At 41.3% G+C, this 26763-nt stretch overlaps 3 protein-coding genes across 3 annotated transcripts; all 3 read right to left on the reverse strand.

Moving 5' to 3' along the window:
- Positions 1-2746: 2746 nt before the first annotated feature.
- On the reverse strand, positions 2747-6013 carry LOC149713035 (uncharacterized). The gene is made up of 6 exons (XM_089845236.1): positions 5911-6013; positions 5007-5065; positions 4073-4189; positions 3905-4000; positions 3197-3319; positions 2747-2983 (listed from the first exon to the last, which is right to left on the reverse strand). Exons 1-6 carry the CDS (start codon positions 5957-5959, stop codon positions 2792-2794), a joined length of 636 nt encoding a protein of 211 aa, XP_089701362.1. The 5' UTR covers positions 5960-6013; the 3' UTR covers positions 2747-2791.
- A 9604-nt stretch (positions 6014-15617) lies between these two features.
- LOC149713036 (uncharacterized) lies at positions 15618-16830 on the reverse strand. Its single transcript, XM_089845152.1, has one exon. The coding sequence runs from the start codon at positions 16708-16710 to the stop codon at positions 15739-15741; it is 972 nt and encodes a 323-aa protein (XP_089701278.1). The 5' UTR covers positions 16711-16830; the 3' UTR covers positions 15618-15738.
- A 1232-nt stretch (positions 16831-18062) lies between these two features.
- Positions 18063-26763, reverse strand: LOC149713037 (ATP-binding cassette sub-family C member 1-like). The gene is made up of 22 exons (XM_089845149.1): positions 26656-26763; positions 25860-26027; positions 25686-25799; positions 25468-25605; positions 25037-25180; positions 24912-24970; positions 24718-24843; positions 24497-24652; positions 24260-24434; positions 23878-24132; positions 23615-23818; positions 23405-23551; positions 23239-23332; positions 22807-23171; positions 22583-22750; positions 22341-22516; positions 21857-21950; positions 21247-21771; positions 20687-20886; positions 20498-20627; positions 19675-20444; positions 18063-18931 (listed from the first exon to the last, which is right to left on the reverse strand). Exons 1-22 carry the CDS (start codon positions 26701-26703, stop codon positions 18823-18825), a joined length of 4365 nt encoding a protein of 1454 aa, XP_089701275.1. The 5' UTR covers positions 26704-26763; the 3' UTR covers positions 18063-18822.

Genomic DNA, 26763 nt, shown 5'->3' on the forward strand with positions numbered 1-26763 from the left:
ATAAGTGTGCACTCTTGCCATGGATTTCCGTCATGCTATATTTCTTTTAAGGTTTTGTTTGTGTCCTGTGCTCCAAAAATGTGGCATTTTTAGTTCATAATATTCTGTGGCTTTTTCCGCGATTAATTTTCTCCCCAAATCAAGTTATGAAAACTAGTATTTTACTGCTGACCCCCTCAAATTTTAATTTAGAAACTGAACAGAGAATGCTAATTAAAAAGCACTCTAATCATGACCATGGGAGCAAATATTTCTTACAAGCATAAGTTCATAAGATATGTTGGCCATAAGTTTGTCACTGGTAACTTAGAAACTGGAGCTTGTCATGAAGTGAATGAGGAAGGTCATAGATTCAGGGTAAAGCGACATCAAAGCTGTCAAAGGCCGCTTAGTAATGCAGACTAAATAGGACCTAAATGGAGGTCCTGCAAAACTAACCACCGAGTGTAGAACTTCAATTGACTCGCTTCCGTCGTTCTCGAACTATAGCTCGAGCTGTAAGTCTCTAACATTACTAAGTATACGTGTGACGTAGGCCATAGATTCAAGTAAAGCGACGCCTTACAAGGCGTTGCTGTCAAAGGGGGCTTAGTAATACAGACTAAATAGGACCTAGATGGTAGTCGTGCAAAATTAACCACCGAGTGTAGAACTTCAATTGACTCACTTCCGTCGTTCTCGAACTAGCTCGAGCTGTAAGTCTCTCAGTAGCATTACCAAGTTTATGTAATGTCATTCTTATGGAACATACCACTTACAAGCTTATGGTACAAGTTATACATATTTCACTCAATTTCTCTCAAAGAACTCTTCGTACTACGATCCTACCACAGTGTCTCTGTATATATTATTGTATGTATTAATCTCCTTAATTAAATTTATTGGCTGTGCCCCTGACCCATCCCGTGTCCTCATTGCTACTAACAACTGCTTTTCATTGGCATGAAATTAAAATTATTTATTAGATTTTGTGTGGGTAGTTGAAGATAGATAGTGTTAGGTGAATCTTTATATTTAATTTTGAGTTCATTTCATACTTTTATTTGCTACGTTATTTGTGAGTGATATTATCTTTTTGTCGCTCGATGCTCTCGAGGGGAAATCAGGGATCGAATAATCTTTCTTTATCGTCGTTCGAGTGCGTGCCATCAATTGAAAACACTTCAAGGAACCTCTTATCTTTAAAGAGAAATTACGAAACACCGATTTGGAATATTCGTAAGAAAACCCCAACGCCTTCTTAATCTTCGACGGCCATTCTTGGTGTAACGCGGGTAAGATCTCTACAGGCGCTGATAGAGTAAATACGAGAGACGACGAGCTATATCTCTATCTAGCTGTTACCCGCCGCGGCATCGCTCGCGTAAAATAAGAACTTCCATCATAATGATATAAAGAATGGGTAGATTTTACTGATTCGACTAATATTTTTTGTAGCACCCTAGGAGCGAAGGCACTCGGCGTTGCCCGTCAGCCCCTAGGGATGCATTTTTTATTATTACTTTACACGCGGACATTATTCCATAAAGAAGGGTTTTTAATTTTCTGGCCGCCATTTATAAAGATGGCAAAAAATCGAACCCGAAAGACCATTCAGCCTGTCTATAGGTTAAAGGAAACCGGTGTACTATATATTTGTGAAATGGGTTGAAACGCGCGGGTTTTGCATAGAGAAGATTTTTTACACTTCTGGGCGCCATTTATTAAAATGGCGGCGGATTGGAAAAATCTTCTTTAGTACGCGCCTACTACTTATGAGTAACGTTCCTGCAAATTTTCAGCCTTCTAGGGCAAGCGGTTTGGGCTTGGCGTTGATTATCAGTCAGTAAGGACTTTTATTTATATAGTTATAGAATAAGTCTTTCCTTATGTTTTCGAAGTTGCAAGTGCTCGTCTTTTGTCCGATTATGAATACAAATTGTCTCGAAGGGGGTGGTAGGATAGACGATGGTTTTGTGACCGAGTTTAAGTCGAAACTGTTGGCATTGTTCAATTTCTTATGTTAGATTTAAGGCGTTATCCATTAAACGGAGGGTGAAATGGAAAATCAAGTAAATTTTTTTATAGATTCTTCTAGTTAGTTATAAGACCATTCTGCTTAGTGTCTATGACTATTTTTAAACTCAAAATTCCAAAGTTGATATGAAAATCCTGCTACTCTATTTTCAAACCTCTATCACGACATAGTAATTTGCCGCTCACTGATTTGACGAAACGCTGTTTTAATTGATTATGGACAAATTCTACAACACTAGGTATAGCTCCTTGAACCACGCGTTACGAACACTTGCTTTGTAAATCAGGTTTCCAATAAACGACTTCGGTTCATTTGGTTTCTTCAGTTAAAGCAGAAGTTTGTAATAATTCTCTTCGAGAGAAGTGTACCACAAATCGGGGTCATTGTAACATGATTCTTCCCAACATCAGATTAACATTTGTAGCAAGGTTTCTAAACCGAATCACATACGCGATAAATAGTTCCCTCATCATTACTGTATTAGCACCTAACTACTTGCCAAGGGTCGCCTGTGGGTTGATTGCTAGGGGATTTAGTACCAAACTGTTATAGAATTCACCCTAGCACAGTGCGATGAACATCTGAAGTTTGATCAGCAGGAGAATAATCATGTTACACAATTAAAGTATTAAGAGGATGCAGAGTGTCATCCTTCTGGGTAAAGTTATTATAGCAATACAGAATTCGAAAATGGAGACATTTGCAAAGCATTTATTATTAATATTATTATTTTGAAACAGCTTAGTGTTTAGTCATCTTGTTATTTGTCGTATTTCAATCTCTGCCGCGTCCTCCCCGTCTTCCACCTCGACCTCCTCGTCTTCTTTCATGGCTTCCGCTGCCGCTGCCACTGCCGCTCTCGTCACTGTGGCGATGGGGGCGTGGACGTGGGCGTGGTCCTGGTCCGGGTCGGGGTCCTGGACCGGGTTCGTTCCTAGCTTTGCACTCCCCGTTGACACATTCCGCCTAATTCCAACGCTATTATTATTAACTCCGACTAACGGTGATAATTAAATGGCCAGACGCCGACTTTTGAAACTTCTATTGTCATTTATGAAAACCTAGCTAAGTTACCCGCTGCTGTTTTAATGGCAACGGATGTTCGAAGTTCGTTAATTAAAAAAGGGGTTTGTCTGGCCATTTAATTAATTTCTCGGTTTTAATTAAATAGAATGTTACCGGGGTGGGGCGTCTTCCGTCCGTTGATTGGTCGTCGGTCTCGAGTCTGCAAGGAGTTCCTCGACGTTTATTGGCTGTCTTGGTCGAGTTGCCGCTCAGTTGGCATGTCACTGCGCATTCACCCTGCGTATAAATGTTTTAGTCTTCTACTCTATTTTCTAAACTGGGATACGTGTTCATGTGTACTGGCAAGGAGTTCTGCCGTCCTAAAAATCCCTTGTTTTTGAACCTATTCTCCCAAATTTTCCTAATATATCCTGTATTTGTTTACCAAGTCTAATTTTGCAATATAACAATTGTTGATTAGTAGCAAAGTATGTGCCACTCCACCATAAGGACAGGGACTTGTTCTATAGTTTAAAAGGGGTCAAGCGGGTATTGATTGCTGATTCTACTCTCCCCTTCACATATCAACAAAAAACATTTGTATGTGATTTTCAAAGATAATGAATGTAAATTAGTGTTCAGTCCAGTATTGCAATTAATTTATAAATAAAGTCGTTCTTTCATGATTGCAATACTTTTAAGTCACATGACTTAGAGGCAAGCATCATTGGAACAAGATGGCCAAGACCATGAGGTTTTTTTGTTAAAAAACACAACTATTCTTAAGACATGACCTCCCAGCACCAATTAAGCTCGTTAGTTGTATTGACTAAACGAGACCCTGACAAGAAACTTATGAACAGTCGTTGAATGTGGTCTTACGTCGTTAATTATGTCTTCTAAGGTGTCACCAGTGGACATGGCTCGAAGACAGGCGTCAGAGGCGTCTTTCGTAATGCACTTTCCCGCCATACATTCCTTCAAACGAGAGAAATTTCAGAATGATTCAATTCCCCAATGGTCAACTTTGATGTCTTGTGTAATACTTACTCGACGCTGGGGTCCTTGCTCGGGTGAATTGCAGGGAGTTCTGTCCGGGATGACATTATCGTCCGAAAGCTTGGTCGTTCCACTAATGCAAGAAAACCGACATGGTTCCTCCTCCGACTAACGATACAAGCATTAAAATGTAATATTATTAGAAATATCCCTATAGTTTTGCCAAATTTACAAAGCGTTTTCCATAGGGGTCGCTCGAGAGCGCTCCGAGATTGCTCCGTATTTTTTTTGTTACGTCATAGCTCTAGCTCGGAGCACCTGATCTAGTTGCTCCCAACAGAGAGAATTTACAATAGGGAGTGGAAGCTTTTGCCCTTGACAGTGATAAATACAGTGTAGCTCAAACAAGTAGGCTGCGACGCTAAAGCTGGCCAGGTAAATTTCTGGTCACATTACTCTCCTTTAATTTTAAAGTTTGCCCTCGATCACTGTTGGTTGTACAATTAGCCAATAAGGGTTCGCGATTTCGAGTGAGACTGGCGTAATTTGGAGTTATTTTAAGTCAGACGTTTCCCTTTCCCTAAAAAGGTAGTATCACTCTCCACTGGAGACCCTAGCGCAAAATGTTTAGACCCACCCTAGAGGGAGGGGCCACAAAAAATTAATCCGGAAAAGACCAGCTGGCCAGTTTTGTTGATCACGTGATTTTTGAGCTACATAACATTCCTCAGTTTCCACTCCCTATTGTAAATTCTCTCTGCTCCCAATGAAAGACGAAAGTTTTTTCAGAGGGTTTTTGACGTAATCAGACGTTTGATTTCTCGCGTCAGAGCGGTTGGGATCAATCAGGGAGCAAACCGGGACGGAGCGACTGAGTCAATGGAAGACGCAGAGTCTCAGAGCCTCTCATATTTCTCAAATGAAAGACGAATTTTTTTAGGAGCGCTCGGATCATCCCAATGGAAAACACTATAAGCTTAATTACCCTCAAAGCGGTGGCGTTGGCGTCGAGGGTGGCACAGACTTCGTCCAAGGCCGCCTGACCTGCGTAAAAAACGTAATATCGTAATTCATTGAAACTAAGTTCTAGCAGAAGTAAAATAAGGGACTAGAAGTGAAGTGCTCTAGCATTGAAAATGGATCCTGGCACTAGTGAACAAATTTGAGGATTTTATGCCGCTTCCATCGCGCCTACACTAGAGAGAAAAAAATTTGTCGAGTTCCAAAAACATTTCCCATCCCCTTCCCCTCAACCTAAGCCGCTGAGCACCGACGCGGGTGCTTGAATCTAGTTCGGCCGTCTACCACCCCGAGCGTCTCACGTTTTGGAGGGAAAGTTCAGAAACCGCTACCAGAGGGCCAACCGTTGGTATGTAATCAAGAATATTAACTTTCGCCATGTGAAGAATTTGATTACCTCAATACTTCTAGTCTCATCTTACTTCTGGTTCTAGTTAAGTGTTTCAACCAAAGTGCAGTTCTATTGGGCCACGCCCTAAACAAGTTATGATCATTAAATTGCACAGTTTTGAATAGCGCGCCGTTAAATAAAACTACTGAACAATTCGAGTGCGCTTAGGAATAAAGTTAAATTGTGGCAATAAAATTCTAAACCTATAGGTTGAAATTCGGCAAGGGGTATGATGGGACCCCGACAACGATGCCAAAAATGCTGAAATGCCCACAAGTCTCCCCTAAAAGTGTTTCTTTAATTGATTCTGGCCTGTTTTGAAAGAAATACGAGAAACAAAAAATTCTAAAATCCCCGAAATCTTCCTGTGGTCTTATTTGCTTCTGGCAATCATTTGGTCCTAACAAGACCGGTCTCGCCTGCCGTAGTCAGGCTTAAACACTATCACTTAATATAATTCTATTAAAAGTTGTCTTACCTCGGCAAGTAACGAAGAGGGTGCAGGCTAGAATGAAGATTGCTCGCATATTGAATTATTGGGCCAAGTTCTTCAATAATCAATAAGTGTTATAGCCAAGAGGAACGGGTTATCCTTTTTATATTGGCCAGGTAACAATCGGAACATTTATCTCCTTTAATTTGACACTATTCAAAATTGAATGGACACCCATTATTGCCCATTAGATAGACATCCCCAAGGGGATACTTAAATCGTACAATTCAAATCACAGACTCGCCCTACCAAGCAATTAATATGGCTATGTCAATACTATCTCGAGCATTGATATATATCAATGATTTCGATTACAATCTCGAAGATCTCTGTCTCAAGCTGGTCTCGAAGATTTTTATCTCGAGGTCCGAAGATTTTTATCTCGAGGTCCGAAGATTTTTATCTCGAGGTCCGAAGATTTTTATCTCGAGGTCCGAAGATTTTTATCTCGAGGTCCGAAGATTTTTATCTCGAGGTCCGAAGATTTTTATCTCGAGGTCCGAAGATTTTTATCTCGAGGCCCGAAGATTTTTATCTCGAGGTCCGAAGATTTTTATCCCGAGGTCCGAAGATTTTTATCCCGAGGTCCGAAGATTTTTATCCCGAGGTCCGAAGATTTTTATCCCGAGGTCCGAAGATTTTTATCCCGAGGTCCGAAAATTTTTATCTCGAGGTCCGAAGATTTTTATCTCGAGGTCCGAAGATTTTTATCTCGAGGTCCGAAGATTTTTATCTCGAGGTCCGAAGATTTTTATCTCGAGGTCCGAAGATTTTTATCTCGAGGTCCGAAGATTTTTATCTCGAGGCCCGAAGATTTTTATCTCGAGGTCCGAAGATTTTTATCTCGAGGCCCGAAGATTTTTATCCCGAGGTCCGAAGATTTTTATCCCGAGGTCCGAAGATTTTTATCCCGAGGTCCGAAGATTTTTATCCCGAGGTCCGAAGATTTTTATCCCGAGGTCCGAAGATTTTTATCCCGAGGTCCGAAGATTTTTATCCCGAGGTCCGAAGATTTTTATCTCGAGGTCCGAAGATTTTTATCTCGAGGTCCGAAGATTTTTATCTCGAGGTCCGAAGATTTTTATCTCGAGGTCCGAAGATTTTTATCTCGAGGTCCGAAGATTTTTATCTCGAGGTCCGAAGATTTTTATCTCGAGGTCCGAAGATTTTTATCTCGAGGTCCGAAGATTTTTATCTCGAGGTCCGAAGATTTTTATCTCGAGGTCCGAAGATTTTTATCTCGAGGTCCGAAGATTTTTATCCCGAGGTCCGAAGATTTTTATCCCGAGGTCCGAAGATTTTTATCCCGAGGTCCGAAGATTTTTATCCCGAGGTCCGAAGATTTTTATCTCGAGGTCCGAAGATTTTTATCTCGAGGTCCGAAGATTTTTATCTCGAGGTCCGAAGATTTTTATCTCGAGGTCCGAAGATTTTTATCTCGAGGTCCGAAGATTTTTATCTCGAGGTCCGAAGATTTTTATCTCGAGGTCCGAAGATTTTTATCTCGAGGTCCGAAGATTTTTATCTCGAGGTCCGAAGATTTTTATCTCGAGGTCCGAAGATTTTTATCTCGAGGTCCGAAGATTTTTATCTCGAGGTCCGAAGATTTTTATCTCGAGGTCCGAAGATTTTTATCTCGAGGTCCGAAGATTTTTATCCCGAGGTCCGAAGATTTTTATCCCGAGGTCCGAAGATTTTTATCCCGTGGTCCGAAGATTTTTATCCCGAGGTCCGAAGATTTTTATCCCGAGGTCCGAAGATTTTTATCCCGAGGTCCGAAGATTTTTATCCCGAGGTCCGAAGATTTTTATCCCGAGGTCCGAAGATTTTTATCCCGAGGTCCGAAGATTTTTATCCCGAGGTCCGAAGATTTTTATCTCGAGGTCCGAAGATTTTTATCTCGAGGTCCGAAGATTTTTATCTCGAGGTCCGAAGATTTTTATCTCGAGGTCCGAAGATTTTTATCTCGAGGTCCGAAGATTTTTATCTCGAGGTCCGAAGATTTTTATCTCGAGGTCCGAAGATTTTTATCTCGAGGTCCGAAGATTTTTATCTCGAGGTCCGAAGATTTTTATCTCGAGGTCCGAAGATTTTTATCTCGAGGTCCGAAGATTTTTATCTCGAGGTCCGAAGATTTTTATCTCGAGGTCCGAAGATTTTTATCTCGAGGTCCGAAGATTTTTATCTCGAGGTCCGAAGATTTTTATCTCGAGGTCCGAAGATTTTTATCTCGAGGTCCGAAGATTTTTATCTCGAGGTCCGAAGATTTTTATCGAGTGTGACGAAATTATTAACCAATCCCACCTTTGCTCAAGTTTCAGAATGAACCACAGTTTACATATTAATTCGGTATTTTGAACAGAGCTGTGCTAATTAATTAGTTAGCTAATTGAATTTCTAATTAATTAGCAAAATTTACTAATTGAAAATGGTAATTGAATTTTAATTACCTTAGTGCTAATTGAGAAGTAATTCTAATTAATTAGTATGAATCGGAAAGGTAATTATCTAATTAAAATTTAATTAGATTTAGGATTAACTAATTAGCCAATTGAATTTTCAATTAATCTTTTACGCCAATTTGTTGTAAAAAATCGAGGAATTAACTCTTGATTCATCTATTTGAATATGAAAAAGCCTTATTATATCGATGAGGAAACCTTAGTGCTGCTCTAAATTTTTCAGCTCCTCAAACCTGAGAAATTTCGTAGTTCGCAACTGCCCCATGTCGAAATTTCGACTGTTTCACCGACTCGAATTAATAGCAGTGCGCATGTATTTACTACTCAGGAGTCCATTATAGGAACTGTGGCAAGAAAATGAAGAAATGAGACAAATTTTAACATGACGGAAGGCTCTCATTTTTCGAGAATAATTCATGGCTTCCGTACCCGTTTTTCAATGGCATTAAAACATTAAACTTTGCATTACCAAAGTACTAAATCCATGGGCACTTTTAAACTTTCATGTTTACTTATGGTTTCTTTTTTACCTTAATTAGACAAGTAATTAATTAGAAATTAGTAATTCTAATTAATTAGTTTGATAAATTAATGCCTAATTTCTAATTGAATTGAATTAGTTTCTATGTCTAATTGCTAATTGGCTAATTAATTAGTTCATAAATATTTCCCTAATTGCTAATTCTAATTCAATTAGTTGTCAGCTAATTAGCACAGCTCTGAATTTTTGAACCAATGTAAGTATATCTTTTAATTCAAATGACCAACGTGACAGGTGTACTTTTTTAAAAAATCGAATAATGTAGACGCGGCTTGACAGTTGTTTATACTTTATTTGTGTCCCTATTTACACGGCTTACCCGTTTCTCGACGGTTTAGCGCCTGCAAATACGTCCTAGTCGAAGTAAGATGAGACTAGAAGTCAAGAGCTCTAGCATTGGCACTAGTGAACAAATTTGAGGATTTCATGCCGCTTTCATCGCGTTTACACTAGAGAGAAGAAAATTGGTCGAGTTCCAAAAAATTTACTACCCCCTTCCCATGGAATAAGCAATACTGAAGGACCGACGGCAGCCCATAGAGCCCCATACTAAGCGAGTAAACAACCAACGTTAAGCTTGCTTCCCCCTTTTCAGTCCCAAAATGGACGGGGTGTTATGAAAAATACTGAGTCAAATCCAGGAAAAACGTAGCGCCATCTAGACAATATAAGACGTTAGCTACTTCCCTCTTTAGAACGTTGATTCCCCCATATGTCCCCCACTATCAGGTTTGCTACTATCTGCCGCTAGAAGGCGAAATAACAAGTATTTTTCAACTTTCTCCCTCTGCCATCCGTCCTTCAGTATTGCTTTGTCCATGCCCTTCCCCTGAACCTAAAGCCGCGGAACACGGACGCGGATGCTTGAATATAGTTCTGCCGTCTATCGCCAGGAGCGTCTCACGTTTTGGATTGAAAATTCTGAAACCGCTACCAGAGGGCCAACCGTTGGTGCGTCATCAAGAATATTCACTTTCGCCAAGTGAAGAATTTGGTTAGCTCGATACTTCTAGTCCCTTATCTTACTTCTGGTCTTAGCTAAATGGACAAGTATTGTTTAGGTTCGAGCGTGGACCTCCGTAATTAATAGGTTTGTTATTGCGCTCGCTTAAGGAACAGCTGCCGTTCTTGTCAGCGAGGAGACACTCTGGACCTTCAAAATTAGGATAATGCATTTTTAAATAATCAATTCAAATGCCTTCCGAGATACCCGTTATCGTGAGTAACACAATAACCAAAAGTGTCATAGGCACTTTGCACTGATTTCCGTATTGATAAATGATATTAATGGCGTATTCTATACTATGCTCTGAAACATATTGCGTGTTCCATTTGTAGAACAAGATCAGCTCGTGCTCGGATCCTAAGTTGCATTCCATTTACTTGGAGTTTGGCCCGAGATCCCATTGATCATTGTATAAAAAGTCCGTGATCAGCACGAATGTCTCGCTAAATATGTACTAGGAGGATATAGGGATGAGGGAGTCTTCGACTGTCCGTTTTCCCATTGAAACGCGCTTACATATTATCGGCCGCGGTTTCCGCCCTTTTTCACTCGTTCTGGGAGATTCTTAGCCGCGCACGTAGTTCCACGCACATCGTCATCGGGTGTCGTCTGTTCGTTCGTTTCAATTTTAGTAAAGACTTGATGCGTCGCGCTGCATTTTTTAGTGCTTAAACGGGACATTTATCATTATTTTATTTTTTATTAATAGTAAATTCAGGTTCTTAGATAAAAGTAACGGTTTTTTACTCTTTCCCTACACCTAAACTTCTACAGATAAGTGTTTATGATGGATTAAACTATTTGGGGGAGTCGAGTTAACGCCCGATAAAATTAAAAAATATCACTGCATGTGTAGTGAACACGTAATATAGGCGGCGTTGCTTCTAAAGCCTAGACTTGCATGAAGAACCCGATATTTTTTGAATTGGATTTGCGTGGTCACGTGATGCGCGTGCACGAATCTCAAATCGGTGAGGTCGAAACCTGATCTCTAAGATCGGGCAGTCGAAGACTCCCCCACCCCTATAGCCTCCTAGATATGTATAGACGTATTGGCAGGAAGAAAAACAAATTTGTTCTGGGAGCCCCAGAAATTATGTGCATTTCATTAATCCAGAGCTATCCGTAACTTATTAATAGTGAATGCCATTGGACTCCACGGGGCGCTCTGGGAATGCACTGAAAAAGTTGTGACGTTAAACCGAGGTCACCTCTCACTCGGATTCCATTCTTGCATTTGTCGCCTGCTCGGGCCGAGTTCCGCTCGGAACGGATCAGGCTAGACATTTTTGGGGGAAATGAAGCTAATGTTAAAACATCTTCGAAAATGATGCACATTTTTCTTCGATGAAAACTGAGAACAATAGGGTCGCATTTTAACTGATTTGTTGACGAAATAGAGCAAACCCCGGGGAGTCATCTCAGAGCAGAACAATGAAATACGCGGAAAGAAATGTTCGAGAGTGTTGTTCCGTATCGTGTTCCAGATGCTAGGGTTCTTTTGGGCGAAAAGGGAATTACATGGTATGGGGTTTACAAACTCTAACCCACACCATCAGAATACATTCCTCGACTTGGATCTGTTTATACCTATTCCCCAACAAAACTGCTTTTCATTGGCAATACAATTATTTCACACGTTGAGTTTAAGGGGGAGTCGTCTTTTATTATGCAATTAACACATCAACAGTAATGTTGAAATCTTACGGCACTTTTTTAAGCTGAGCTATTAATTGGCTATACACTGAATTTAGAATTGTGGCTTTGGTATTCAGTCCAAGGATGATGGAAGTAGGATGCGAAATCTGAGAGAAATAGGCGCGCTAAGGAACGGCTCAGATTGGGTGGAACGCCTAAAATGGGGGAGGAATTGACGGACGAATTCGTAATTAGTCAAGAAGGGATACAGACGAACCAATTACAATTGAGTCTGTTATGTCCTTATGTTGAAATAATAACGATTGAAGTTATACTTATAAATATATCGTTTAATGAGACGGGAAGATTTTACATTCGTTCTGCTCTGTGCAAGTTTTTGGCGCGAACTGAGGGGCTACGCCCCAGACTATTTCTTTAGGGGTTTCTAGAAGTTACAAGTATTTATATAGTGGTTTTTCTTGTTCCAAGTATATCTTTAGTGAGTGGGAGAATGGAAGACTATTTTGTACATTTTATATATGCTATTGATTAGATATTAGATATGATTAGATATTAGATATAACAATATACCTTCCCTTAAAAAAAATTTTACGAAAGTAAAATGAAACATGCAATTAAAATACAAAACAAAAACAGTTCATGTTGAGGTAAGGGATCCTTTATATCTCAGCAATCAAACGACGTGGGGTTTGATGCGGTCGCGAAGAGCGGCGAAGGACCATCGTTGGTTGACCAGCAACAGGATGAGGTGGTGCGTTGCGCACAGGTGCTGGTGTGGTAGTGCCGTTTGGCGGGCGGAGAACAGGTGGTATGGCGGTATGCACTGGGGCTGGCAGGAACCAAGGGAAAACTGGAGAGTCCCCGACCGTAGGGCTGTTGCATCGCTGTTCGTCAACCTTTTGGCGATGTGCCTCAACATATCGCTTACGCAATTGATTAATATGGCGCCTGATAGTGCCTTGTGGTGTCTCGATGGAATACATCATGTTACCAATGGACTGAAGGATGCGACCTTCAAACCATTTAGGTCCGCGACCGAAATTCTTGGCGTAGACATGATCATTGATATGGAATTGGGGTTGAGTGTCGATGGTCATTGGTGGTGGAGCCACTAATGCCTGTGAAGGGTGAAAGAGATCTAATCTCGTGACAATTGAGCGGCCCAACATCATTTCAGCTGGTGATTTGCCATTAAGAGTAGGGGTACGGCGATAATTCATTAAAATTTGCGCGAAACGACGTTCTAAAGTTCCATTACGAAAGGTGTGCAATCCGTAGTTCATCGCGTCGATGGCTTCAGATGAATCTCCAGATAATTTCTTCAAGTAGGACTTCATTGACTTGATGGAGCGCTCAGCTTGACCATTGCTGGCCGGATGATATGGCGCTGTGCATGCATGTTTGATGCCGTTGAATTTAGTAAATTCTTGAAATTGTGCACTTGTAAAACACGGGCCATTATCAGTAATCAAAATTCGCATTATGCCATAACGTGCGATATTCTCCCGCATGACTTTAATGACAGTGTCTGAAGAGGTAGATGTTGTTATTTCGAGTTCAATCCATTTGGTATAGGAATCCACTATGAGCAAAATGTACTTATTCTCAATGGGACCAGCAAAGTCCGCATGTACACGATACCACGGTTTTTCTACCATCGGCCACGGGCTAAATTGTTTAGCAGGCATTTGTGCTTCTTCCTGGCATGCCTTGCATAATCTTACTTTTTCTTCAATGTGGGAATCCAAATTAGGCCACCAAATTGTTGATCGTGCTGTTGCTTTCATTTTGACAATTCCCTGATGAGTACTATGCAGCTCATCCAGTAATCTCTCTTGATAGACGGAGGGAACAATGACACGATTGCTCCTCAATAAAATACCATGTACATTGGACAGCTCGTGACGGTGTCTGTGGTAGAGTGCTAGCTCAGGAGGTACCCTCTTTGGCCAACCTTGGACCATATAGCGTTTAACTTGGATCAGCGTATGATCATCCTTTGTAGCTTGTTCCATATCATGCGTTTGGATAGGACTTCCGTCAATGTGTTTCAATACGAACACGTATTCAGAAGGAAGAGGTGTTGGCGTACCTTCAGGAATCGGTAATGGTAACCTACTAAGGGCATCGGCATTCGCATTTTCCGAGCCTTTCTTGAATTGAATGGTGTACGAATAAGCTGCCAAGGTTAGAGCCCATCGTTGTAGTCTCGCAGCAGTCATTTGCGGAATGGTCTTATGCTCAGAGAAGATTGAGACTAGTGGCTGGTGGTCCGTGATTAGTACAAATTTGCGGCCCAGAAGATACTCGCGAAATTTTGTTACCCCAAAAATTATTGCTAGAGCTTCTTTCTCTATTTGCGAATAGTTGCGCTCAGCCTGAGTTAAGCTTCTGGACGCAAAGGCTATAGGCGTTTCAATGTCCATGTCATGATGTGAAAGGACGGCTCCTACTCCCACTAGCGATGCGTCACATGCGAGATATAGTTGCTTATTGACATCATAATGTGCCAACATATTTGAAGACTTTAAGGCTTCTTTAGCCGCTTGGAAGGCTTGTATCTCAGATTCCGTCCATTTCCACTTGTTTTCCTTATGTAATAATTGATATAATGGTGCTAATCTGGTTGAATTGTTGGGAAGGAACCGTGCGTAGTAATTCAACAATCCTAAAAATGCTCGTAACTCTTCTACGTTGTTGGGTGCTGGAGCGTCTAAAATAGCGGCCATTTTTGCTGGTTGGGGGTGTAGACCCTGTTCATCTAAGTAATAGCCCAAAAATTCGACAGATTTCTCCAAGAAAACACATTTTTCCTTTGTTAGTTTCAAGCCATTATCTTCCAAGATTGTCAGGACGTTATCGAGTATTTGTAAGTTCTCCTCAGCAGTTTTTCCACCCAATAGCAAATCGTCCTGGAAGGGCGTCGTTTTCGAGGCTCCCTTCAGTAGTGACTCGATTGTTCTTTGAAAAATCGCAGACGCCGATGATATTCCATAAGGAAGGCGATTATATTGGTATAGGCCTTTGTGCGTATTAATGACCACTATCTTTCGGGACTCTTCATCCAATTCTATTTGACTGTAAGCTTCCTTCATATCAATTTTGGAAAAATATTTGCAACCGACTAGAGTTGAAAATATCTCTTCCGCCTTGGGCAATGGGTATGTGTCAACATCGATGACTTGATTTACCGTTGTTTTAAAATCGCCGCAGATACGTACATTGCCATTTCCTTTCATGACTGGCACAATAGGTGAGGCAAATTCCGAGTGTGTTACACTTGTTATTATGCCATTTGATTCCAATCGCTCTAGTTCCTTCTCGATTTTGTCCTTTAGCGAATAAGGTATGGAACGAGCTTTACAGAATTTCGGAACGGCTCCGGGTTTCAAATTGATACGAGCCTGGAATCCTCTTAAACAACCCAGACCGGGAGAAAATAACTCTTTATGTTGTTGTAGAATGTTTTCTAGCTTGGCGTTTGATTCAACTTTATTGATTTCAATAGTTGATTGCGGCAATGGCAATATATTCAAATGGGAATATATCCACGTTCTTCCACACAGATCAGTTCCTGTTCCTTGACTAATGGCTACTGGCAATTCGCAAGTTTGGTTCTTATACGTTACAGTGACCATCGCTTCTCCAATAATGTTAACAACAGGATGTCCCGTAAAGGAACTCAATTTAAAATCGAATGGTCGTAGAGGCCCTATGTTAGGAATTTTCTTTGCAGTGTTTTCTGTGATAATGGTTGCCGCTGAGCCCGTATCTAGCTGCAAACTAACGCTACTTCCATTTACGCTGCATTCGACTGTGACTGCTGGTGGCAGCTGTTCATGACATTTCTTTCTTTCCGCTTTTTGCTCACATTGTTGGAGCACGCTGTTTGTTGTTGCCTCCTTAACTGTATTGATACTTGATTCCAAAACCTCATCGCTTGTAGGGTATTCATTTGCTCCTTCCCGTTCGTTCTGGACATAATAGATAGGAGAATACTCCGCCATGTTTGATTGACAACCACGTTCCCTTTCCTGACTGATGTCGCGTGGAGGCAAATGTTCTTCATTTAGATTCTGTTGATCTTTATTGTCTATGCTGTTAATTCGTGACGCTCTCTGTTGCTCTGGTCTTCTGGTATGTCCTTACTGTTTCTTGAGACAGGCTCTTTCTAAATGACCTTGTGTCTGACAATAATTGCATATTGAATTGATATGGGAACATTTATATTCGACGTGGCCAAACTTGTTGCATCTAATACAAGGCCGTTGGACATTATGTCTATAGTTCCAGGACACAGGGTATCGCTGTCCCTGGTGCTGGAAGTTCCTCGTGCTACTTGACTGGGACTGATGTCCTTGATAATTGCGGCTATAAGATGGTTGACTGCTTGATGATCGCAAGGGTTGATTGGTTCCTTGACTCCTATATGTTGATTGCGATCGACCTCTGCTATTGTCTCGATTTGATTGATGTGTAAAAGACGTGGGAGGTCGTGATTTGACAAACGAACGCTTAGCCGTAGACAGCATGTTTATTGATTCTTTTGATTCTTGCACTTGTCCTTTCAACTCCCTTTGATTACGCATGGCTGCCTCTATGGTCGTTAATATTTCCACCGCTCGAACATATGTTAAATTCGGTTCCGAAAATAAACGTTGCTGCATGCCATCATTGTTTATACCACAAACTAGTCTGTCTTTCAACCTATCCTCTAAATTTTGACCAAATTGGCAATGCTCACTCAATCGTTTAAGCTCTGCTATATATTCCGATACAGTCTCTTCGGGTCTTTTCTTTCGTGAATCAAACTTGTTACGCTCTACCGCTATGGCAGGTTTGGGTGTGAAATGCGCAGTTAAGGTGCCAATTAATTCATCGTAACTCTTCGTCGTTGGCTTGTCAGGACTTAATAAGTTTCGCAATAAAGCATATGTTTTAGAACTCAGCACCGTTAGTAAAACAGCTCTCTTTTTATTATCGGAAGTGATCTCATTGGCTTCAAAATATTGATCCAACCTTTCTGAGTATAGAGTCCATGATTCCGCCTGATCATCGAAGATTTCGCAGCGTCCGAATGTGCCGACTACTTGCGTTTGGTTTGGTGGAGTCGCCATTAGAGCGTCGATAGACTGGGCTGATAACAATCCGAGTTCGCTTCACGTGCTTGATGCCGATTATTTGATTTATTTGATTATAAAAGATCCGTAATAATAAATATCTCCCCTATCCCATCGGTATCGTTCCTTTCAACCGAATTCCCAATGGACCGAAATCCCATTCGACCGAATATCCCGCAATGATTTTAGATTTCCAGCCCAATGGCTATATTCCCGATGGACCGAAATCCCAATCGTCCGAATATGCCCCTAAAAAATACATGAATATAACTTGAAACACTGTAGCCGTCAGCGATTCGGTGGTGTAGTGGATACGATGTTGGACTGCGAAGCGATAGGTTGTTGGTTCGAATCTCCGAAAGGTATGTTAATAATATTAAAAGTAAATGGTTCGTGATACTAATTAAAACGCTCACTTTCATTCCTTTCAAGGCAAGAGATATATAGAATTAATAAACAAACTGTGCTTAAAATGAAGTACAGTCTTAATGGTAGTTCCGTCAATGTCTTTAAATTTTAAATTAAAATTTTAATATTTTGGTTTCGGGTGGGTTAGGTTAGGTTAGGTTCGGTTAGGTTAGGTTAGGTTCGGTTAGGTTAGGTTAGGTTAGGTTAGGTTAGCATAGGTTAGGTAGGTTAGCATAGGTTACGTTAGGTTAGCTTAGGTTAGGTTAGGTTAGGTTGGGTTAGGTTAGGTTAGCTTAGGTTAGCTTAGGTTAGCTTAGGTTAGTTTAGGTTTGGTTTGGTTTGGTTCCAATAATTCGTTGACACCTTTTCCAAAATATGCTCCTTTTAATTAGCTACCACCTTTTCCAAAATATTCTCCCTTTAAATAGCTACCACCTTTTCCAAAATATTGTCCCTTTAAATAGCTTCCACCTTTTCCAAAGCATTCTGCTATTAATTAGATGCCACCTTTTCCAAAAGATTTTCCTATTAATTAGCTGCCACCTTTTTCAAAATATTCTCCTATTAATTAGCTGCAACCTTTTCCAAAACATTCTCCTACTTATTAGCTACCACCTTTTCTAAAATATTCTCCTATTAATTAGCTGCCACCTTTTCCAAAAGATTTTCCTATTAATTAGCTGCCACCTTTTCCAAAATATTCTCCAATTAATTATCTGACATCTTTTCCAAAATATTGCTATTATTGCTAATAAATTGTTCGTGGTAAGAGGCGGGCTTTTAATACTCATATAAATAATCTTTTTACCTCCAAACAAGGTTGGGTTGGGTTAGGTTAGGTTAGGTTAGGTTACGTTTGGTTAGGTTAGGTTAGGTTAGGTTAGGCTAGGGTAGGTGAGGTTCGCCGTAATTAAAACGTAGTTAAAATAAGTGCAGTAATACATTTTCAAATCACATTTATTTTAACAATAATAAGTTGTGAAATTAAAAAAATATTTAATGCAAAACCACACAGTATGTCTTCTTCCAGTTCAATAGAATTTCGGTCCAATGGGACTATAATAAAATCGCACCCTTGGCTACGTTCGGTCGAATGGGACCCCCCATAAAAAACCCGTTCTGTCGAATGGGAATTCGGTTCAATGGGACCAAAGCATCCCATCTCCGTCGCCAATTTGTTATGTCCTTATGTTGAAATAATAACGATTGAAGTTATACTTATAAATATATCGTTTAATGAGACGGGAAGATTTTACATTCGTTCTGCTCTGTGCAAGTTTTTGGCGCGAACTGAGGGGCTACGCCCCAGACTATTTCTTTAGGGGTTTCTAGAAGTTACAAGTATTTATATAGTGGTTTTTCTTGTTCCAAGTATATCTTTAGTGAGTGGGAGAATGGAAGACTATTTTGTACATTTTATATATGCTATTGATTAGATATTAGATATGATTAGATATTAGATATAACAGAGTCCGACTATTCATCCCACATTTTTGGCGTCCCACCCACCCTGAGCAGTTCCACAGTTTGCGCGACTATTTCTCGCAGATTTCGCATCTTCCCCCATCATCCTTGTTCAGTCCACTACTATCCACTCAAAGGTTGCATATACAAGCTGGAGTGAAATTACACAGACGTCTTTTATTCGAATAAAATTATTATTGGAACAATTTAAGAAGGTCGATCCATAATTAGAGAGAGTTAATGTTTCGCGTCTTTGGCCAATTTGTAGAAAAGCGTCTGATCGTTCTTCAGCAGAGTTTGCGGAGAAGCCATCTCTGCAATTCGACCATCGTCCAAAACCATCACCCTGTCAAAATATAATCGGTAATTATCCACTTAAAGGAATGCCAATTAAGTAAGATAAGCCAAGAAACAGGACCCCATATTTTGACGCGTGACGCCATGATGAAACTTACTAAAGTACGGACTATCCATATCAAGGGCGCGTTCAGTAACGCTCAACGGAGGCTCCGTTGAATGCGCATTCGCCACTGAACGATTTTCCGAACTTCCGGTTTGACGTCACGATTGTAAGCGAAGAGGCATCGAAGTCATCGGCTGTAAGAGCCGATTACTTCGTTGAGCAACGCATTTGTGACGTAGCAGCAATGGAGGAAACTTATCTCCCTGAATGATTTCGAGAAGTTAATTTGACGGATAATTTCGGAACTATTTATAAAATCGGTGTAGCAGCGACTGAATACGAATGAATAATGTCTGTTAATTATTTTATGAAATTTTTTTCTGTTATATCTATGAAGCTTAAAAAGTTATTGGGTTTTAAAGCTTAAGCCTTGGCTAAGTTACTGGTCAGAGTTTTCTCTAGCAGGCCCTCGCATATCCATTTCCATGAACAGTAAGCAGACGATACAACGTAAAGTTTGCAAAAAACCGTTCAGTAGCCTAATACGTCACATGACATCACGTTGATCAACGGAGCTCAACGCGTTTGGTCTCCGTTGAGCGTTACTGAACGCACCCCAAGTTTTACCCTTACACAGTGAACATGACGTTTTTGTTTAACTTAAATTATTACGTTATTTGACATACCTGTCGTAGTCCATGATGGTGTTTATCCTGTGGGCGATGGTGATAACGGTGGCTGAAGCGAACTCCTTTCTAATGGTCTTTTGGATGAGATCATCGGTTTCCATGTCGACCGAGGCTGTCGCTTCGTCCAGGACCAGTATCTTACTATTCCTGAGCAAGGCCCGAGCCAAGCAGACCAACTGTCGTTGTCCGACACTCAGGTTGCTACCTCCTTCGGACACCGGATGATCGAGACCCTGCTCGAGAGACGTCACCAAGGCCTTCAGATGCGATTGTTCGAGGACGGACCACAGACGCTGGTCATCATGCTGCTTGAAAGGATCCAAGTTCAATCTGAGCGTGCCCGAGAAAAGGACAGGATCTTGCGGGATGATGGCCATTCGCGATCGCAAGACTGTCAAGCCGACTGTCGACAGATCAACTCCATCCACGACGATATGACCTTGCGCACCCTCGACCATCCGGAAGAGCGCCAAGGTCAAGGAGGACTTTCCCGCCCCGGTCCGCCCCACCACGCCCACCTTCTCACCCGGTTGAATCATCACGGTGATATTTTTTAAGACCAAGTCCAATCCTTGGCGGTATCTCGTGCTGTAATCTTTAAATACGATTTCACCACGTTCTGGCCAATTAGGAGGCACCCGAGTCTCGGGTTTGTCCCAGTTGCCTTCGTTCTCTAATTGACAATACTCGACAATTCGTTCAACGGCCACGATATTCGTTTCGAGAGAAGCCCACGAACTTGTCATTACTTTCAGATTTTTAATAAGCTGTAAATAATTAGCTTAATATCGATGTTAGCTCTAAGTAAACTTCGACGTACCAAGTTGGCGCTCGTCATGACAAATCCCACAGTACCCGGTGATAATGCCCGGCCTTTGCTGAAAACTGAAAAGAGGGAGACGCAGAACATTAAGATGTTACTCAAAATATTGCACCTGACAGTCAGCCATCTGAAATTGGATGATTTTTTAAAGTTGGAATTGTCTTGTGTCTCTTACAAAGCGCAAACCTTTCACACATGTTCATGGCGTAATACACGGCCATACTTTGGTCGATTAAGTCAAGGAACTGTTCTTGGAATTTATTGGTGGCGTGACACGCTCTGATGAGTGTCGTTCCAGCCACCGAGTCGGAGGCGTGTGAGAAGAGGAATGAGTTTCTCGTCGCGTAAATTCTTCTCAACTGCACGTTACTCGCCACGTAAAAGCGCTACATTCAATTCGAGAACTGAGATCATTTTCGTTGACATGACGCACGCTTGGCCATTCGCGCATTGTTTGACTTTTTAGAACATTTGTTAGCCTTAAGACCATTAAACACAGATGGACTGGAATGATAGGCTAAAACCCCCGTTCTTCTAATGGCATCGCCAGTCGTCGCCCCTAGCGGGAAAGTCCCCGAACTTTTCTTCTCGTACACCATGTTAAGAGTATGATTTGAATCGAAAAAGTATTCAATATTGATCGCGGCGTGGCGCTAGAGAGGTGCTGCCCTAGAAGAGTCACGCGCCATACGTTCCTGTCCGTCTATTTTTAATTGTCTTAAGTTAGCCACAGGCTACGCTCTTACCTGAAGAAACACGAATCCAGTTGCGATAACCATCAGTGGAACGATGAGAAGCGGTATACCGATTATGATAGAAATGATAATTACTCCTAGTTGCAAGGTATTTAAAGAAACCTGTCTCAGTGAAGTGGGCAGTTGCTTGTCCAAAACATCAATGTCTTGTGAGAAACGATTTAGAAGACGCCCAGTCGGTGTACTGTCGAAGAAGCACAAAGGCGAACGCAAAACAGCCCTCAGCATATCCGAGTGTAAGGCGCGAATGGCACGAAGAGTGGCCAGGTTAGAAACAAAAAAGAACAAGCAAGTAATCGTTATTTGGGTAAGTCCCAACAATGCGTACACCGTTATACGCGTGGTTCTTAAATGGGAATTCACTGGTTGCCCTTCTTTCCGGTCTTCGCTCCACAAGGACAGCCAATAAGGGATGATTTGAGAGAGTAATATAGTGCTGAACTGACCAACCAACACTACCGTACAACTATAAGATCCAAAAGATTTCAAACAATTTTTGTAGACTGATAGTGAGGTCTGAAAAGTTTCAAAACATGGAAAGATCGAAAAAAAAAAGTTGCCGAGTTTAGCGAACTTTAGTTGGTCGGGTAGCAATACGTACTTTGCCTTTTTTGCGCACTTCCTTGCTCGTGAGTTTCTCGTTTGTGTTCAGCTTCACTTGAGCAGTTACGCTGACGGTATTTGTTCCTTTGGTGCTGTAACATTAAACGTAATATTAGATCTGCCGTCTGAAGCAGCCTGAAATCCGTGTTGATGGTTGACCCAACTCTCTGTCTGGTGACCGCGAGCGAAGTAAGTAAAGATTGATCGCGATTTTTAGCCCTTGTAAACGGTGCGATCGTTAAACAGCATGACTTAACAGTTCTATGAACAGTTTTCTAACTAGAATAAATGTTTATCCCTGGGGGCTTAACTTCTTAGGCCTGAACGTCCCTCTTTTTTTTCATAAACAATGAACATTTAAAATATTAAAGTGTCATCTACATATTTTAAAATAAACCAAGAAAATGTCCTGTGGTGCCATAAGACTGATTTTTACCAGTAGTGAAACCCTGAGTATCGGTCCCTCATAATGACATTGATACCTTTCCGCATGTGGGAAGATCGATTCTTTGTCGTGATGGGCGAAATAGTCAGTGGTCATTCCCGGGTTCGTTAGTTCGTCGTAACTCCCTCTGGCGACAATTCGTCCCTTATCCATAATCAAAATCTCGTCCATCTCTCGTAGAAACGTCACATTATGCGTCACTAGAATTCTTGTCTAAATGGATGAACATGAATGCTGATAGATGAGCGTTGTTCGATAGAAAGAATTCTTGGAACCAACCTTGTTTCGAAGCAATCCGTTTGGGCCGATGACTCGATCGAAGAGGTGTTTGGCCACATTCGAATCGAGCGCACCCAAGGGGTCATCCAACAGATAAATGTCCTCATCTCGATAAATGGCTCTGGCCACGTTAACCCTTTGCTTTTGACCACCGCTTAAATTGATTCCCTGAAGATGGGATTGTTGGCGTCAATCGCCAAGAGTCAGTCTTCTAATGAACTTACCCGTTCCCCGATCTCGGTCTCGTCGTCAGCGGGCAGATTGTCGAGGTCGGGTTGGAGGGCACAGGCGCTGATCACTCGAGCGTATTTCTCCTCCTCCATGTCGTCCACGAAGAGGATATTGTTCCTGAGTGAGGTGTTCCTTATCCAGGGTTGTTGACTGACGTATCCCAAAGCGCCCGACACCCTGACTTCGCCTGTCACCTTTTCCATCTCGCAGAGCAGAGCGGACAAGAACGAAGATTTGCCGCAACCCACCGGACCCGTCACGGCCATCAGAGATCCGCGTGACACCTTCAAGTCGATGTCTTTCAGAAATTCCGCTTCTCCCGACTTCCAACGAAATGCGCCTTTCTTCACTTCGATACCTGCCAATTAAAGACGAAATTACTTCCACATTCAAGGATGGGAAAAAGGGGTTTATGTTATTTCTACTTAAATTTCCCTCGTCGACTGGGACTCGAAGTCTATATTCTTCATTTTCGTCGCTCTTTAAAATCCCACTTATTCTCGAAACGGAAACTTTTATCTGAATTTGCAAATATTTCAAGTGAGTTTCCACACTTGGTGAAAACCGCGAAAACGTCAATTGATATTTTACCATTATTAAAGCGTTTATCGAGTCACCAAAATATCTTATTGGCAAACAGAGCGCTCGAAACAACTGAAATGAGACAAAGGCTTTCGCCGAAGTCAGAACGTTGTCATCGTCACTCAGCACGAAGACGGCGAAACTTGCCAGGATCGCCTAGAGAGATGAAAACTTTGTACTGAAATGACTAATTTTTAACATTATTTAATCGATTTTTACAGTCGAGTTTAAGGTGTAATTCATGAATGTTGATACTAGTGTTAAATTATATTGTTTCCACAACAATACTATTTCATTTTCCTTCAGACTCTCGACCATTCTTTGGAAGGATCTTTCCCACGCGTAGAACTTCAAGACGCGAATCCCGTTCAAGATTTCACTCGTCAGTTTTATCCTTTGGTCCTTCACTTTCATCAATTTCACCTAAAACCAACGATTTATTGCATAAAAACTTCAACTATTTTTTATTTCAAAGATCTGACCTGTAATTTCTTAATTTTCCACGAGGTCAAGTAGGAGAGGGGCAGGAAAACGATCACTATGGCGGAACTGACCAAGCCTGAGGAACCCAATTCCTGATACAAGAAGAACGTGCAGAGGATGACCTGGGTCGGCACTGACCAAATGGCGCCTAGGTTCGGGATCAGTAACAGAAATCTTTCCGTGTCGATGTACATCGTGTTCAGTATTGCACCCATCGAAAGCTCTCCTCGTGCGCCACTTGACAAGCGAAGCGTCTAACGATAAAATTACACTTCTTGGTAATTAATAACCTAAGGATGAGACTGCAACTCGACCCAGCATAATTGTGTTCGAAAAGATTGATCTAAAAAGGGGTCACGCTTCCGTCCTCTAGCTTGTTACCTTTTTGTAGAGCGCGTACGTTGTTAGTGATTTAAGCCTAATTCCTAGTTTAGTATGGAAGTAGGCGCTGCCTTCCAACAATAAGGACTGCGCCACCCCAGCAAGTCCAAATAATGAGGCATAGAACACGCCCTTCCACTGTGGTTCGTCACTCGACAAATACTCAAGTATCCATCTGAAAAATTGTATGCCAACTGTTTTCTTGACAGCGTACATTTCTTTGAATGAGCTTGTAACCTGAGTATTGGGGCGGTCATGGAACCTGCAACGTCGGAAGAAATTTGCAACAACGCTCCGCCCAAGAATAAGGGCCAGACAGTTTTAAACAAGGCCATCCCAATGGAATTGGCATTTCGTTTCAGTTGGTCACCACCATCGATCTTGTCGTTGCTTCTGTAAGAATTTATGATTGTGTAAAGCCATCACCGTGCGTTTGCACGGACCAGCCCCTTTATTACCTTTGGATTGGAATGTATTGCCAATATTTGTCAAACTTGCGTTTGACAGTCGCGGCTTTGTCCGAAATGCTAAGATCGTAGACGTCCCAGGGTTCTAGTGTCTTCCTCCACCCTTTCCATATGAAACTGTGTCATTCATTAAAAGAACAAAAGCTGAAAGAAAAGCCGGGTGCATTTTGTAGGTGAACGCGTACCTGTCCATCCACGAATAGGACATCCTCGAAGAGAAGGGAGCCCATTCCTCCGGCGATTTCTAACAAGATCCAAAAGACCACATTGTCACTTTGGTCGTAATGGTTTTTCGTATGGTCTTATTTACCATTGGCTTTTCTTTCTCCTCAAAGTCCTGTTTGTCCAGTGGACTCTTGTCGCTTATTGTGTTGAGCACAAGGATGGCTATGACGAGCGAGTAGCTTAGTGTCTCCGTAATAAAGCCATAGATATCATCTCGAATATCCTGCCACTTCATGTTAAAGAATAAAAATTTAGAGGTGTCTTGTCAAGTTGTTAGGGACCGTCCATAAACTACGTCACGCAAAAAAAGTATTTTCTATTTTCTAACCCCCCCCCCCGACCATTCTGATCAATCTTTGTCACGTTTTCTCAGGCGCCTCCCCTAAAGACCACGTCACATTTCTTCAACCCCCTACCCACCCTCAGTAGTAAATTCAAAGATGTCATCTCGAATATCCTAACACTTCATGTTAAAAACTGTAAATTGAGAGGTGCCTTGTCATTCTGGTAACTCACTTCGAAGTAACGATTCATCATGGCGGATCTGTAAGTAATGGTTTCGCAGATTGTCGATAGAAACCAGAACAAAAGTTGAATTGCCGAAGAAACTGTTCCCATTCGGCGACCATAAATAAAGAGGAAAACCGCCAACACCTGCAACGTAGACCGACGTTTGCACTTCAATTCAGGTGGAAACATGATCTCTGGTCCAAAAATATTTGGGAAATCCTTACGTAAGTCGCGAACTTTATGACTGTGTCCAAGTTTTCGAGAGTCTCGACGTCGCCTAAATAAAATTGTCTTCCCAACTGGAAGGCGTTTAAGGACGCCAGTAACAGAGCTAGAATCTGAAAAGTGCTCGGATTTGAGTGACGCGTGCTTGGCAAAGCTTACTTTCTAATTCTTACCGTTTTGGTCATGTCAAGGTTTGAAAAGGGGTCACGTTTTCGCTCGAAGTTTTTGAAAAGTGGTATAGAGAGTGGCCATAAGACGGCGCACGGCAACCATACCAAGACTGTCTTCTGAAAGCACGGCGTCAAGTCTGAATTATCCGTGTACCACGTTAGATTAGAGTCCTGAAAATAAACCGGGATTGTGGCATTCAAATTTGAATTTGATTAGTGGGGTAATGACGAATTTGGAAGAATTTTTGCAAATTATATAACATCGAGTATTTACGGCAATTTCCCATAATGTTTACATGCCTGTAGATTGAACTTTTACTTTTATTTTATGCCCTTTTCGAACTTTCAACTACAATTATTAAGCGAAAAAATGAACCTTTTTGCAAACATTGTAGTTACGTGACGTCGCATTAGAAACATGTAATTTGGAAATAAGCGGTTTTAATTAGAGACACAGGCTAAAAAAACCTAAAACCGGCTTTCAATAAGGTTAATATCTTTATTTTTAACAACTTGGGAAATCAAAATATGACTTCTCCGAGCCGAAACGAGGACTATCTAACCAATATCAACATCATGAAGGTGTGATTTTAGACTTCGAGCGTTGACGTAAGCTATGTATAAACGTTCAATTTTAACAACCTTTTCGGTCATTAAAAAAGTGCAGTACCGCGCCCTCCCCCTAAAATTTGACCCTTGCGACGACCCTGATTGGCAAACATTTAGTTACCCATTTAACGGACTTATAATTGCCTATTCAACGGACGTACAGTTACCCATTTAACTAATGTTTTCTTACCCAAAACTTCGATTGACAAAATTCATTGAAAGTTGGTAAGGATGTCATTTTGTTTTGCCGAATAAACTGGCGATACACTTGTGAAACGATTCACACTCTATACTGAAA

Source organism: Phalangium opilio, unplaced genomic scaffold, assembly GCF_054372755.1.
Source record: "Phalangium opilio isolate 3A_F unplaced genomic scaffold, DU_Popi_V2 ptg000009l_1, whole genome shotgun sequence".
Lineage (NCBI taxonomy): Eukaryota > Metazoa > Arthropoda > Arachnida > Opiliones > Phalangiidae > Phalangium > Phalangium opilio.